Source organism: Labrus bergylta, chromosome 18 (assembly GCF_963930695.1).
Source record: "Labrus bergylta chromosome 18, fLabBer1.1, whole genome shotgun sequence".
Classification (NCBI taxonomy): Eukaryota; Metazoa; Chordata; class Actinopteri; order Labriformes; family Labridae; genus Labrus; species Labrus bergylta.
The window spans coordinates 22312783-22328248 of record NC_089212.1 but is presented as its reverse complement, the minus strand read 5'-3'; the positions used below and the strand labels follow the sequence as shown (position 1 = coordinate 22328248).

Sequence of the window (15466 nt, the reverse complement as noted above, 5' to 3'; positions counted from 1 at the left end):
CTCAAGTCTTCACACAGGATGATGATTACTCTTGACAAGTACATTACAAGTGAAATGGAGGGATGATGACGCTGAACGTCTCTTCTTTCAAACGACTGAAGTCAATACTCCTCGGTCCAGAGTCAATTACTCTGGTCAAGACTGAAACCCCCATAAATAACAACCCCCCCTCCCCCCTCCTCTTTCCTCTTTGTTATCAGCTACAGAGAGGTGACCCTGAGGTAGTTCACTTCCCTCTTCCTTCTTCCTCTTCCTTCAGACTGCACCAAACAAGACAGGCAGGGCAACTTAGCACAATGACAAGCCGTGGCCTCAACGATCAAACAGTATGGAGAGGAGAGAGCGAGACGTGAAGGCATCACAGGCAGCGACAGGAGAGGCTCGTATAGTACATGGGACACAAAAAAAAAAAAAAAGACACACTTCCGATCTTTTAAATGGTCCCTGTAACACTTGAGATTACACTTCCCTCTGTGCTTTGTTATTCTTGGACACTGGATGTACTTTCAAATTCTCTGGCTCGAGTTTACTCTAGCGAGGACAAAGCGCATTAAAACTGGACGAGTTTTGAAAGGACCAGAAGGTTACTCGTCTGGACTGAAAAGTGAATTTAACAAAGCTTTGTGTTTCTTAAAAGCTTGAGTTGTGAGGTAGGAGAAACACCAAAAAATCTCAATATTCAGGCACCAGTCGCTCAGCGGTTATGTTGTGCACAACATGTACAGAGACTATAGTTTCTGGTACGACGGAGAATTAGGGCCATGTTAAATCTTTTTGTTTTTCTTTTATGAGATTAAACTCGTAAATTTCCGAGAATAAAGTCGTAAATTTATGAGTTATCTTGATGAAAATACTTTAAGAGTTCTACTTTCATCAATTTGCGCAGGCTGGTCTCGAACTCGTTAATTTACGAGTTTATTCTCGTAAATTTACGACTTTAATCTCTAATTTTTTTTTTTTTTAACGTGGCCCTAATCCTCCGTCGTACTCTGGGTTTTTTCTTCTAAAAAAAAAAAAACATCTGACAAAAACATGAAAAAATAATTTTGGTTTTATTTTATCAATAAAATGTAACAAAAGCAAACTAGGTTTCTCCTTCAAAGATGAATAAAGTTGTGGTTAAAGTGCAAGTTGCCTTTAGAAGTGCTCTAAGCAGTTTTACGGTACAACAAAAGCTCAGATGAAGCAGGGCAACTTTAGCAAAATACTTGTGGCACATACATGAGGCCACTCAGCCACTCTGTAGGAAGCAAGAGAGGGGGGGGGGATGTGAACTATGGGAGCTCAAAGGGGAGTGGCTGAGTAAGTTAAGGAGCAAAATCTTGATTTTCATTGTTGGAAATCCTGATTTTCCACACATACGATTTATTAGAATCAGAATCAGAAATACTTTATCAATCCCAGGGGGAAATTCAGTAAATTGATTGATAAGACAGATTTTCACCCAGCCCTAGTCAGTAGGGATTTTTCAAAGAAAACAAAGGAATCTGTGTGTTTAATTATTAGAGGCTTCACTTCTAGAAACACAAAAGATCTTTTCCTCTTAGCTTCACGATCTGACTCGTCCTTTGAGTTCATCTTCCAATCAATGTAATGTGTGTGTCTGTCTTTGTGTAAACCAATATGTAGAAGACAAACAGCAGGACTTCTACATGTGTGAGTTTAACTGTCAGGAGTCTCTGTGTGTGTGTGTGTGTGTGTGTGTGTGTGTGTGTGTGTGTGTGTGTGTGTGTGTGGTCAGTCAGCAGTGCCTCAGCCGCGTTGCCTCTCAACACATTTTGCCCTCATTAGCGTCGCATGGCTGATCCAAGTGGCCCAGTTAATGGTGCTCTCCCTCCCCTGGGCTCCCTCAACGAGAGCGCAGGCGTGCACACACACACAAACAGCCACATGAACATGTTCAAAGTTGAACACATTAATAAGTAAAACGTGATACGAATGTATTCAGAAAAACATTGTTACCAAGTGTGTGTGTGACTAATGCGCACAGGTAGAAATGTACCAGCATGCTGTGAAAACATTTAAAGCTCAGCCTTAAGAGCAGAACTTCACATTTCTCACAGGACGCCGATACGATTACGGAAAGTAAACAATCTCGGAGCGCTGCAGCAGCTGTGTGTGTGTGTGTGTGTGTTTGGTAGATTAATCGGTGTTTTAACAGCCAGATTGGAGAAGCGCTCGCCCTGTAACTAGGCAACTATAAGAAAATACAATCAGCATGCTCCTGTCTGTGCCTGTAATCCTGTCTGACTAAACTTCCCGTAATCTCACTTTCCAGCATGTATTGACAGCAGGTCACATTACTAATGTCCTTTTCTGGTAAATGCTAGAAAATAGATTAAAAATCCATTTCTATCTTTCTTTTTCGGCGGGTGCTGAAAGGCGCCTCGTTCACATCGGTGAAGAGCGAGTTTTGCTTCCCCGACTCTGCACCTCAGCCTGTAATTTAATGCTATAAAATATTTTTTTTTTTAACTCGAGAAGTGAAAAGGAAAGACCGATCTGAGCAGCTTATCAAGCAGAGTGTTGTGTTATCACATGCCCACCCAGCCCTGCTCAGGTGTTCCACAGGTCACACCCAGATTATCTGAGGCTAAGCCTACGTGCATGCACAGGAACCCTCTGCACTACACGTTCTCTTTTAGTGTGCACTTCAGACCACGCCTGGCAAGCAAACATGGCATGCATTCCCTCCTTTAAGCCCACTTTCTCTTCTACATATTGTGTTGCGTAACAAGTAAAGAACCTCCCTCTGTAGTTGTACAAAGTCTATCCTCTCTCCCTCTTCTACCTCTAGGCTTGTAAAAACCCGGCCCTGGTTTTTGTAGTCCTGCTTTTTAAACACAAAGTTACTTCTTATTTTTATTTGTCTCATTTGATGAGGACGATCAAAAAAAAAGTGACAATAACTTGAAGACCTTGAAGCCTCAGGGCTCTCTCTCTGCTCGGAGGTTGTCAAACTTAGATTTGCATTTATGAACTTAAACAATGATAAAACACACACTGATCCGTTTATTACTGCTGCCCTTCTTGGCCAGGACACTCTTGCAAATGAGATTCTTAATCTCAGTGAGGTTCTCCTGGTTAAATAAATTTAAATAAATAATTCAATGGTCTGTAGATAGAAAGTAGGGCTCGACCGATATGGGATTTTTTGGGGCCGATATTAGGGAGAAAATATCGCATATAGCCGATATCTTTCTTAGATCTTTAGAGATAAACAGATACAGATAAACAAACACACTTATTTCATTTTGAGATATCTTGGCTGTTATCAAACACTTGTTAAAAAAAGATATATGAAGAAAGTTTGACAAAAGCCTTAATTGGCCAGAAGAAGACTGATCTGAAACATATTTACTAACAAACCTAACTTGAATAAACATCGTTATGTTACATCGGCACATACCAGAGATAAAATGAGCCGACACTGATAGTGAAGTGATACGCTAATTTTTGCAGATATTCAACTGGGGGATGGCTCCAAGGAAAAGGGTTGGAAACCACTGTTGTAAAGGTTTGGTTAGTGTAAAAATAAGGTTTTAAACGTTACAGGTGAGTAAATATTTGTATGACTTGTTGCCACTGACAACCTCTTGTTTTTGTGTTGAGCCCTGCAGCTGATTCCGATCGTTTACGAGTGACACATTGCCATGTTGTGACTTCAGATTCCTCTTTTGGTTACTAGAATGCGCAGCTGTTTAAAAAAAAAAAAAACAGAAGTGAAGTTTATAAAAGGACATATCAAGAAACCCCCCAAAAAACAATGATCCAACAGAAAAGTGGAAACATTACATTAAAAGGATGAGCACTGTACAAAAGGAGAAATCATCTTCGATTGCACCGAGACAGATGAATGGACAGATGAATGGACAGATGAATGGACAGATGAAAAGACAGACAGACGAGCCTGAAAACAGAACGCCTCCAGTCCAGGCTTTCACCAGCACTGAGGCCCAACATTTGTCAAATCAAAGATGCAGCGAGATGAAGCAAAAAATAATCAGCATTTCTAACTACGAATACATTTACAGAAGGTACCAGCCAATAAAAAAACCTGAATGGAGTGCCACACCTGGTCCTCTCACCTTTCATGCCAAAGTTTAAGAACAGAACTTAAGTGTCATTTTTTCCCCCCACTTTGCTTCCAGAGTTTCAAAAACCCAGCATTGGCATCAGCCGACGCAGGTGGTAAGTGACTCAGAGGCTGGATTTATTGAAACGCTGTCATCAGAGCGGATTCTCTGAGAAGATAATTCATAATAAGACGTGATGAATAAAAGGGCTCAACTCAAACAAACATTTTGTGAATAGCTCCTCTTTACACTCTTTGCTTTGAGGCACACACAAAAAGGCTGTCTAGCTGATTTCCATTCATGACACCTCTGCCTCCAGACACAGGCGCTCGTATAATGAGCAACGTGGAAGCAGACTTGTCACCAGCTGCCGAATCATCGCACATCATCTGTGCTGATTAAAAGCACTAGTTGGTGATTTTTGTTTTTTCGGGCTGTCTTCTATTTTCTTAAATCAGTCCAGAGTGTTCGTTCCATCTGATCTTCTTCCTGCTTGACTCTCCAAACATGTTAAACTGGCATGGCCCTCCAGTCTCGCTCGACCCTATCTGAACCCTAAGGTGCCTCCTTCTCTCTCTCTCTCTTATGGGTGCAGGTGTCAGGAAGGTTTGACACAAATCTCAACATGACAGACAGTTTCTTAAGTGAACAAATCAGTTTCCCACACTGCAGATGCTCCCATGCGAGAACCAAAATAAGTGATCATGTGATCATGCATATAAAGGCTCACATTTACACACTGCTGCTGCTGCTCATTTTTCAGTGTAGCCAGTTAGTGTATTTTTTTTATAGACAGAAACTTAGCACTCTTCACAGGTTCTGCACCGACCATCTGTTCAGCTGTGACACGCTCCGCAACCAACTCATATGCTGCAGGAGAGTGTAAACAGAGGAGTCTGCAGGAACAAACTCAATCATCATGATGACACTGTTTCTAAAGGACTCCAAATCCTTTCCTCCTGTGAGGCTTTTTTTCCCTCATTCATCATAAAGCACAAATAAAAAACACATTTTGTCTAGGTAATAATTAACTACGACAACTGTGCAATCGATAATGTCTCACTTCCGTCATGGCGCCGGTAGTCTTTGAATTAATTATGTAGCTCAAATGAGTGAAAATTAAACGAGCCCTTGGTGTGTCTGGAATAGTCTAATGAGCTATACCTCAGGTTCAGAGAATAAAGATGATCATTACTCACACTATTGTGCAGACTTTTGATTAGATTTAATTTCCCATCGAATCAGACATGCAGACTGCTTTCATGAAGACTGATGGGGATGTAGTGCAAACACACAATAACATGCACTGCTCTCCTCCTCAGTGGCTTCACTGCTGGATTCAGGTTTAATTTTAAAAAAAAAAGAAGAAATGTATTAGATTGGACAGATGTGTGATTTTCAGAGCCAAATATGAAGCCCTGCTCGTTCTATAAGCAACCAAGTCTGCTCAAGAGGCGACTGGAGAGGTCATGAATAATACTGCTGCGTGAGGAGAGCAGGGGCCACAATCTCCCATGATCCCCTTTTACTCTGGTTCCTACAAGTTCTGAGGTTTCACATATTAAGAAAACTATAAAATGTGCATTTCTGTTGTGCATTTAGCCTATATCTAAAACTCTATGGCAGGCAGGAAATATGTGTTTCAACTATGAAGCTGTACTAAAAAGAGGAAGGAGAAGAACTTCTCGCAGTGTATATTTCAAAAGTCAAACTTCAGGTTAGAGATTTTAAACTTTTTTTTCCACTGTGCCACTCTCAAGAGCAGGCACTGTAAAGCACTTTTTTAAAAAACAAGGTGATAGCAGTGAAGCAGGGATGATGAGACTACATTTTCTTCAGATGGCTCAAAGAACTGAGTTGCACAAGAGCGGAAAAAAAAAGAAGAGAAAGAAGTGAAGAATGTCGAACTTGACCTCTGAATGTAAACTTTTGCAGTCATGGGTCGTGATTTAGAGGCTTCCATAGGGCTAGACTGCAAGATAGAGCTGGACAAATGTGTTGAAACCTCTACTAGAAATCATAAATTTAAACATTGCACCCTGCATTTAAAACCAATATTGACATAATGGAGTTTATACAACCCTAAGCATTCATTGTTTGTTTGGCTTAGAATGAACCCTGACTTCATTAATTTCGACTGAACTTCTTCTGCACATTGGAAGACACCTTGAACTGGATAGTTAATGTGTACAACAAAAAAGAAAAAGAAAAAGAAAAGCGCACATCGTGTTCGCCATTTTTAAATTGTACCTTGACCTAAACCAACTTCCCATAAAAATCTGGTCAAACATATGCGTGCACAGTAACGTCACCTTTCATTACCTCTGTCTCCAGCTGCACTAGTTCCATGGTGGGCCATGGCTCCGCGATCTGTGCGAGAGGCATTTTCGCAGGATTCTCAGTTTTTCTCCCCCTTCCAGCTGCTCAAACGTGTGTGTGTGTGTGTGTGTGTGTGCTCCAACAGATTCTTATCTCCTCCTGTCAAGTCCAGCTCAGTGAAGAAGAGGAGGAAGAAGAAGGAGAAGAAGAAGAAGCTCCAAAGTCCAGGTGGAGTAGATTCAGCAGCACTTTGCTCCCGACTCAGAGAGGGGAAGACGCGCATGCACACCAATTGTAATCCCTTTGCCTTGACTTCTCCGTCGGTGTGCCACTTGTGCGTATTTGTTTGGGTAGATAATCCAGCAGTAGAAGAAAAAAAACACAAACACACACGCACACACACACACACACACACACACACACACACACACACACTCTCAAAACAAAACGCTTCTCAGTCCAGGGTAAACGCGCGTTGGCTTCTCTTGATCTGGGATCTTTACCAGCAAGAGGAGAGCAGTGCCAAACAGTGTGATCAAAAAAAAGCTCCTCCAAACGGGATGTTTGAGCAGAATCTGAAGGAATGAACCAGAGACACCCCCCTGCGTCTTCACAGTCGACGCTGAAGTCTTCCTTCCCCCGTGTGTGTGTGTGTGTTATCTGTGATTTCTCTCCCCCCGGGGCAGAAAAGCGAACACTTCTCTCAGTCCGCCTGCTGCTTTCCCAACAGAGACCTCAGTGTGGCTCTGTAGTACGAGCAGCCTCCAAACTCGAGCTGTTATTGGCAGACTCCAGCAGGATTTCATCCCAAGCCAGCCCCCCCCCACTTTTTTTTTTTTTTTTTTTTTCAATTTGTTCCGCCCAGGTCCGATTGCGCACCCATCTGGCGGAGAGAGGAACTGCAACGACGTAATGCAAATCGCTTTTTTCATGAACGAGAGGCTGATTTTCTTTGATGCTTTTTGGTGCAGCAGGTGCAGGATAAGATCCTCTGCGTTCAAGAGAAAAAGCTGTCAGTCAAATCATGAATGGGTGCCAAAGAGCAATGAAAGAGACATCTGGGTTGCAAGATTGTTAAAAAAAAAAAAAATGCAGGAATGTGCAACTTTAACACCTTGAGTTGCACGACTTTTGACTAAAAAAAAAAAAAAAAAAAAGCTCTCTTCTCTCAGTGGCATGAAAATAGATTTAGTGCACACTGCCTTTGACCCAACACTTCCTCACACTGACTCCAAATGTTGCGTAACAAAGATTGCACAACAATATAAAGGAGAAAGAGAATAAGAGATTGAGTCGTGACCATGTGCTGTTTGATGCTGTCTGGATATTGATGCAGCACTCTTTTCATTGACAACAACCCCTCGTGATGGTCCTTGTAATTTTTCAGTGATACAACACACACACCTCTCCACCCTCGACACTTCTCGGCTTCATTCACTGCAGAGTGGATTTTCACTCGGCTATAGCTATGGTTACTATTGGCAACTGGAGAGCATATAAATGCTTGCCTTGACCGTGGATGGAGCTGTTGAATTTTGGTTCAAATGAAGATGGCCTTTCACAGAAAAACATAAAAGAGACTTAATGGGATACATGCAGCATGTTATGAGGTGAAATGTCTTTTGATTGATGTTTTATCCAACTATTGTGCATTCAAAATTCACATTAAGAACACAGATTTGAACTTGCAGAGGAGACAAATCCTCCCTGATGTGAATGCATGCTCTGGTGGCTTTTGATTCAAATTCAGTCATTCTTGCTCCATATTTAGAAGAATCTGTTTGGCTTTAGTTAAAAAAAAAAAAGGTCTGTGAATGTGTGAAAGCATTTCAATTATTAATGCTTCCAGTTATAAAGTCTGCAAAGCTTGAATTTTAAAACAATGGAAAATGCTTCAGTAAAAATATTATGCATGTAAAATAAAATTTAGAAAATGGCAAAAGCTGCAGATCTCCAGTGTGAAGCATGCAGATTAGAATAGTCAATAGCGATTATAGAGTCTGGTGGGGGCCCAAGGCAAAATCAATTGGGTGGCCCTGCATCCAGCGTTCATCACCATCATGTCTGCAGGTGTCCCAACGCATTCTCCTCTTTCTCTTTTTATCTGTTTTCTCTCCTGTAGACAGATACTTCCTCTTCATCTGTCTTTGTTGACTTTCATTGAGGAACTTTGGCTTTCACAACTATAATACATTACAACGACGACGAGAGTGAGTGCTGTCAGATTGGGGCCCCCTAAGGGAGGTTTCCTACTGTTGTTGCAAAATGTGCAAATTTAGGGACACTGCTTTTGGTTTAAGTTTGTCAGCCATCAAGTAGCCCCTTACTGGTCTGGGGTAACCAAGCAGTTCCCTGCCCTGCCTGTTCACATTAAGCAGCTCCTCTGAGAATAACGGAGACGTGGTTTACTTGTCTGTTCACTCCAGAAACACTGAAACATTCCTTCATGTCCAAGCATTATGCTCCACTTTGAGAGGGCGCTACTTGTGCACAATGAAACGCAACAATGTATAATAATAATACTTGTTTGTTTGCATGCTTTCTTTCCGCACTTCATGGAAGCAGAAGGAAGTCAATAGAGAGAGAGAGAAAAAGTGCTTTTATGGTCCATTTATTTTCTGACAAATCCAAAGCACTAAAGGGTGGTCAGAAGGTGTACGTACAGTAAGGGGACGGTCATCCATCATACGCGTGCTGTACGTAAGATTCAAAGTCACTCCCCCACAAAGCCCACATTAACCCGTCAATCTGTCTTGATGATTGATAAGCTGCTGCTCATAGCACCTCATCAGGCTAGATTGGCTTTTTTTATTTAGTGCAGCCGTGCAATACACCTCCTCCTCTCCTCTCCTCTCCTCTCCTCTCCTCTCCCTCTCCTCTCCCCTCCCCTCCTCTCCTCTCCTCTCCTCTCCTCTCCTCTCCTCTCATCTCCCTCTCCTCTCCCCTCCCCTCCTCTCCTCTCCTCTCCTCTCCCCTCCCCTCCTCCCCTCCCCTCTCCTCTCCTCTCCCCTCCCCTCCCCTCCTCTCCTCTCCCCTCCTCTCCTCTCCTCTCCTCTCCTCTCCCCTCCTCCCCTCCCCTCCCCTCTCCTCTCCCCTCCCCTCTTCTCCTCTCCTCTCCTCTCCTCTCCTCTCCTCTCCTCTCCCCTCCTCTCCTCTCCTCCTCTCCTCTCCTCTCCTCCCATCACCATTATGTCAAGGACACTTCTGAACATTTGTATCTGTTATAGCTGCTGTTGTCCAAAATGATGAATTTGAGACACTCAGTTTGATCTTGTGGTGAAAGTGAAAGTTGTAATAAAGACAGTATGAATAAAAAGAAGACGATGGTCTTTCATCCTGCCTCTCTAAGAAAAATAAAAGTCAATACTGTGTTAGAAAAGGGTCACATGTAGCCAGAAGGAGCCCACTTCCTGTAAACTACAGACAACCTTTCAAAAGGACAGAGATATTGATTGACATGTTTTCTGTTAGATGTGATGTGTGCGTCTCCTCCGACTGCAGGGGATCTCATCCTTCTTCTCTTCATGCTGCTTCAGTGACATCACAGGTTGACAGCGCCGATGACTCAGAGGTGTCTCCCGTCCAGTGACTCCAGGGACACCCTTCCCCCCCCTCCTTCATCCCCAAAACAAGAGGCATCATGGGTAATGTGACTCAGTCCATGTGCACTGAAGCAAGAGTTCAATCCGGGGCTCGTCGGTGTATCGATGCAGACGAGTGTTTGCAGAAGAAGAACTGTACGGCAGAGCACGTCCCTAAAACCACACTCACTGTTGTCATATTTTATTTCCAGTGGAGTAGAGAGGCAGAGCGATGTTGAGTACTCACTTGGAGAAACAATGAATCATACATTATGTAGTTTCCTCCTATCAGCAGTAAACAGTTGTATTAGAATGCAAATACATGCACGCTCAAACTGTGAAGTGGCAGCTGCTCCTGAAACAGCACCTCGGAAAATTCAACTGTACTGCTCCTCTCTGATCATGTTGCTCCTTTAATGTCTTTGTGTTCACTTTAGACATTTTTGTTTTTAATGTTTCCTGATTTCTGCTCTGGGACTTGGATGTTTACTGTATGTCCGTGCTTTAGTTATTCCTGAATCTGTTAACAGCGCTCACTAGGATAACGTAAGATAGATAAGATATGGGCGGCTGTGGCTCAGAGGTAGAGTCGGTCTGTCGTCTCTCAACCTGGAAGGTCGGGGGTTCGATCCCCAGCTCCTGCATCCACATGTCCGATGTGTCCTTTGGCAAGACACTTAACCCCAAGTTTCTCCCACTTGCTTTGGCGGCCAGTTTATACATGTGTATGAATGGGATTAATTAATACTGATCCATCAGTGTGTGAATGTGTCGGTGTGACCTGCGGTGTAAAAAGCGATTTGAGTATTCAGAAGACTGGAAAAGCGCTACACAAGCTCAAGTCCATTTACAATAAGATGCACTTTATTGTTCCCCCCATCAGGGGAAATTCACTTGTTAAAACAACTCAAAGTAAATGAATCAAGTGATGGACGAAAAATGCAAAAACCACTGGCACTGACCGATACCGAGTACCTTCTGATACCAGCGGCATTGAAAATACATATTGATGTAAAAGACTTGTTGCTAGCTGTGACTAGCATCATGCTCTCTGCTAATAAATCACTGTTGTTATTTTCTTTAGTTACATTAGGATTTATCTAAAACTGGCTGAATTAGGACCAGAATAATAAATTGTGGTAGAGACCCAAAACTTCCTTTAGGCAATATCAAAACAGCATTACCAGGAGCAATATAAGTACTGGTCCCATTACTGATACCAGTGTATCTGTGCCAGCCTGATATCATTATCAGATTTACAATAATTCCTTTTTAATATGAGCCATCTTCAAAGTGTGTGTATGTTGGAATTACAGAACGATTTAGCTAAAGAGTCTTTGATAGCGTATATGAGATTGGTATTTTGGTTGTATGTTTCTCTCTTGACTCTGCTCCATTACACGGACGAGTAAACCTGAATTACATCTGAAAGAGGATTATGATAGATTTGATGTAAAATGTTGATTTAATCCAGGGGATTCATCTGTTGATGCAACACGAGCCCTAGGTAGTGACCCCACTTGAAGACAAGAGCGGTCCAGCATTAAAGCCGAACACTGAATATATAACCACCAGCCCTACAGTAAATACCACAGTCTTAATGGACATGGTATTATCCGTTACAACTCATTATATGAAGCAGGTTTTTATCTCTGTACAGTTGATTTTGCTATACATTTAATGATGTGGGTGTGTCGGGTTTGCACAAGACTAAGAGTCCAAACCTTTGCTGATAATTAACTGAGCTCACTGAGCAAACGTCTGCAGTGCAAGGAGCACCATCATCAGTGCGGCTACAGCAAAGAGCAAATTAATTAGCCGCTCGATAGTGCAGCACAGGTGATTATCAGATCCCTCCAGACTGAATATAGCAGGAGGAGAAGACGGCAGTTCAAAAGTAGCTCTGGAACAAATAGCACCACAGAATCATCATTTATCACAGCAGTGGCTGATGGGACGGTGTGGTTGCAGAAGGACTGGGAAGGGAATGCTGATTGGTCAAGCAGTAAAGGGAGCTAGGGGAAAGAGAGAGGGCCAGTGTGGCTTTACACCATTGGCTTTTAGGAATTGTTTTTCTCAGTCCTGTTGTTTTCCTTCTCTACATGTTGCAGGTACAGAGCGTGCTGACTCCACAATGTGACGGCTGTGTGTGTAATGTCAAGCTTAAACAGCGTGTTGAGACTTGATTTTGTGTCTCTGGTATTCGGGATGGGCAGAGAACAGGCGGGCTGCGCACAGAGAAAAAAAACCACGTTTGAGATCAAGTTCAATACAAAACAAGATACGGTAAGACAGCGGAGTGTTTTTGAAACACTTTAGAGAACAGGAAGAGAGTTTTTTGTTGTTGAGGCTGGGAACTTAAAATAAGGTGCAAACAGTTGATGAGTAACTTGCGATAGAAAGTTCTGCTGTACAGAGTCAAAATGTGTGCAGTATATTGAACGAGATGATGGGAGAGTGCTGCAGGCTTTGAACAAGAATGAACAAGAATTTTTTGCAATCCAATTGGTTTTCCCATTATCGAAGATTTAGCATTCATCCGTCAGTCCGGTAAACTGATGCTTTTAATCTGTGCTTAGTTATTTTCCTCTCACTTCACGCATAGAGCATCTTGACTCAACAGGAGATCAAATGTGACTCACAATTTATAATCACCAAAAACCCTTCCACACTTTTTCATATTTGAGAGCCTAGAACAAATGATCCACAGTGGGGTTTTTTTTGTTGCTGTTTTAATTTGTTGCTTTTACTTTGAAGGGCACTTACCCTTGATCCATGACAGCACCATTAATGTTTCATCTTTTATTTGCAGAGTTTGAAGCTTTCAAAAATGGGGAACTATCTCAAATGAACTGTGTTCTGCAGTAGCTCAAATGTAGGGGACTTGAGTAAGGAATTAGAGAGCCACTACTTCAAGTCCTGCTGCAGACTAAAATTATGGAAGTTGGTCTGGTAGCTGGAGAGGTGCCAGGGCACTTCCTGAGTACTGCAGAGTAGAGGTGCCCTTGAACAAGGCACTGACTGAAGCCCCTACAGCTCTGGCATGCTCCCTGTGTAGCAGCCTCACTCTGACGTCTCTCCACTAATGCAGGTCCACACTTCCTGTTTGTGCATGTGTGTATTTCGGGCCTATGTGTGTGATCCAGAATTTCCCTCAGGGATTAATAAAGTATATAAAAATACAAAAAATAATGTAAAAGAGAAATTGCATGACTAGATTTTTTTGTGCAGCCCATCAGGTTTTAAAAAAAACAACATCTGTATGAAGCATATTGTCCTTACATGTTGGGACTATTTGCCATTTTGCCCGCTGCCATATAAATCCGACCGTTACCCCCCTGCCTGAGTCTCTCTCTTGATTCAAAGAGGATAACAGCAGGGGGTGCCAGATATCAGAGGGCAGCTCTTTTATAACCCAGGGCCTTTTCACCAGGCGTTGACCTTTACTTCTAAAGAGACATCCAGCAGCCTGATTTGTCACGTACTGTGACGCTGACAATGATTTCCTCGGGCAGCTCACAGGCACAGGTTATATGATTCATTCACAGAATCCCTTAAGGTGCTATGGACTTAACTGAAGGCGACATTTCCATCAGCTATATGGACAAACATCAGACGCTCACATGGAGCCGACCAGTCTAAGTCTCTTTCAAACAGCAAACGTGTAATATTGAACTTGATCAAGTTAATCATTCAATATAAAAGGAACTTTGATCCCCAAAGCCAAAGATTGCTTCACTGCAGTTTTTGCTGATATGGGAAATATATAACGTTGAGTGAAGCAGTGATTCAATAAGAAGAATTCATTTTCTCACTTTTAGAGCAACAAAAAAAAACAAAAAACGCAGATATCCAATATATAGTTTTCACTTTAGCAAATAAACTGCCTGATGAATGTGTGAATTATTCATCATAAGCTCCTCAAGTTCCTGGAAATATTCGTTGATCATGTGAATAATTTAGCTGGCAGAAATCGCCTCATGTTGGAAACGTCGCTGTTTAGTCTACTCTAAATTTAAAAACACAGTTCAAAGGCTAAAATAGGAAACATTTCCGGGAAAAAATTCCTTGGAGAGCAGCCTCACCAGAGGACTAAGTCTGCTTGAATGTTGTGGGACTGTAAGTTGTTTTTATCCCTTTAAATTCCTCAAACTCAAAGGGAAGCCTTGAACAAAAAAGTGTGTTTTGTATTCTGCAATAATTGTTAAGAACAATAAAAGACAATTGTTTATTTTCCTGTTTGCAACCTCAACTCTCAGAAAGGCCCCCCAGAGTTAATCATGATCCTTCTTCTGACCTATTACAAGATTACTGTTTAGGATTACCTGCTGTACAGGTGCTGCTCTTATTGTGCCACATGCTTGCTCTGCAGTCGCGCCTTGTGTCGTGACGTAATGGCGCGTGGAAGTCAAACTATGAGGGAAGTTATGAAGTATTAAAGCTACAGCCACCTTGCTCTCACACACTCGTACTATTCCTCCAGGTAAGAAGGAGGGGCAGGAGAGGTGAAGGGGGGGAAGGAGGGAGGGAAGGAGGGGTCTTTTGCTCCAGGTCGAAGCCTGACAGTTCCGCACTATTGGCTGTCAGCAGGGGGGGGGGCTACTCTCTTACCTGCCGTACCTGTACGAAGGAGTGCCAGTCGTCATCGTCCGACTCCGAGTCAGGATACACCTTTTCTTCCTCCTGCAGCCCGGAGAGGTAGAAGTCGGCCAGGAAGGCTGGGAGCTGAACCAGCGACTGCAGCAGGACACCGAGCATGGAGCCTATCACGTCGTGGAGCGAGGAGCGAGTCAGCGAGTGGCTCCAAGGTGAGGAACATAGTGTGTGGGGTTGTTGTTGTTGTGTGTGTGTGTGTGTGTGTGTGTTTTTTTTACACGCCCTGATCGCCTCACAGTTTAGGCTACTTTTGGCTCGGACGGTGTCGTCAGAAATAGTCACAAATCCTCTTGGAAGTGAAAGGTGGAGGAGGAGGAGGTGGAGGAGGTGGAATGAGGAAGTGGCCTGAGCTGAGAAAGGAGCCACAACAAGTCCTGTTCTGATCAAGGTGCTGGCTTACCTTCAGAAACAGTTCATGGCTGCTTTATAACCTACTAAGAAGGTGTTGCGTTCACTGATCACTGACCCTCTTTAACCCAGACATGTTCAATGCATTCTTTAAACTGCATGGATTATTCTGTTTAAAGGGAAAATGTATTAATAGGCTATAACAGTGTTGGCCTACAGTACAAGCACATGATTACATTTACTGGAAAGCTTATTTATGCTACTGTTCCACTTTGAATGAATTGTATTAAGGCCCATTTATAATTAGCCTTCCTTTATTCAAAAACTCTATAAATAAATCTGCCTAAAACATTTGATTTGCATGTTTAATTTGAGATGTAGGATCACATTAAATCACCCAACAGTAACCTTTATGATATAGCTAAAGTTACCTCAACTTTACCAGCTACAAAAGAACCACTAAGTATAATTATGATCCAGTAGTAC

At 42.5% G+C, this 15466-nt stretch overlaps 2 protein-coding genes across 4 annotated transcripts in view; one reads left to right on the top strand and one right to left on the bottom strand.

Moving 5' to 3' along the window:
• The window catches only part of rps6ka1 (ribosomal protein S6 kinase a, polypeptide 1), a 50715-nt gene extending 43568 nt beyond the window's left edge, over positions 1 to 7147 (bottom strand). Inside the window, exon 1 of one of the 2 annotated variants that reach the window (XM_020642681.3) lies at positions 6399 to 7147. In XM_020642681.3, the coding sequence (XP_020498337.1) occupies positions 6399 to 6461 (63 nt within the window). In that variant the 5' untranslated portion in view covers positions 6462 to 7147. The remainder of the gene's footprint in view (positions 1 to 6398) is intronic. The other variant, XM_020642682.3, reaches the window with a different exon arrangement.
• A 7419-nt stretch (positions 7148 to 14566) lies between these two features.
• Positions 14567 to 15466, top strand: part of cnksr1 (connector enhancer of kinase suppressor of Ras 1) — a 28731-nt gene continuing 27831 nt past the window's right edge. The window contains exon 1 of one of the 2 annotated variants that reach the window (XM_065947714.1): positions 14567 to 14784. In XM_065947714.1, the coding sequence (XP_065803786.1) occupies positions 14733 to 14784 (52 nt within the window). In that variant the 5' untranslated portion in view covers positions 14567 to 14732. The remainder of the gene's footprint in view (positions 14785 to 15466) is intronic. The other variant, XM_065947713.1, reaches the window with a different exon arrangement.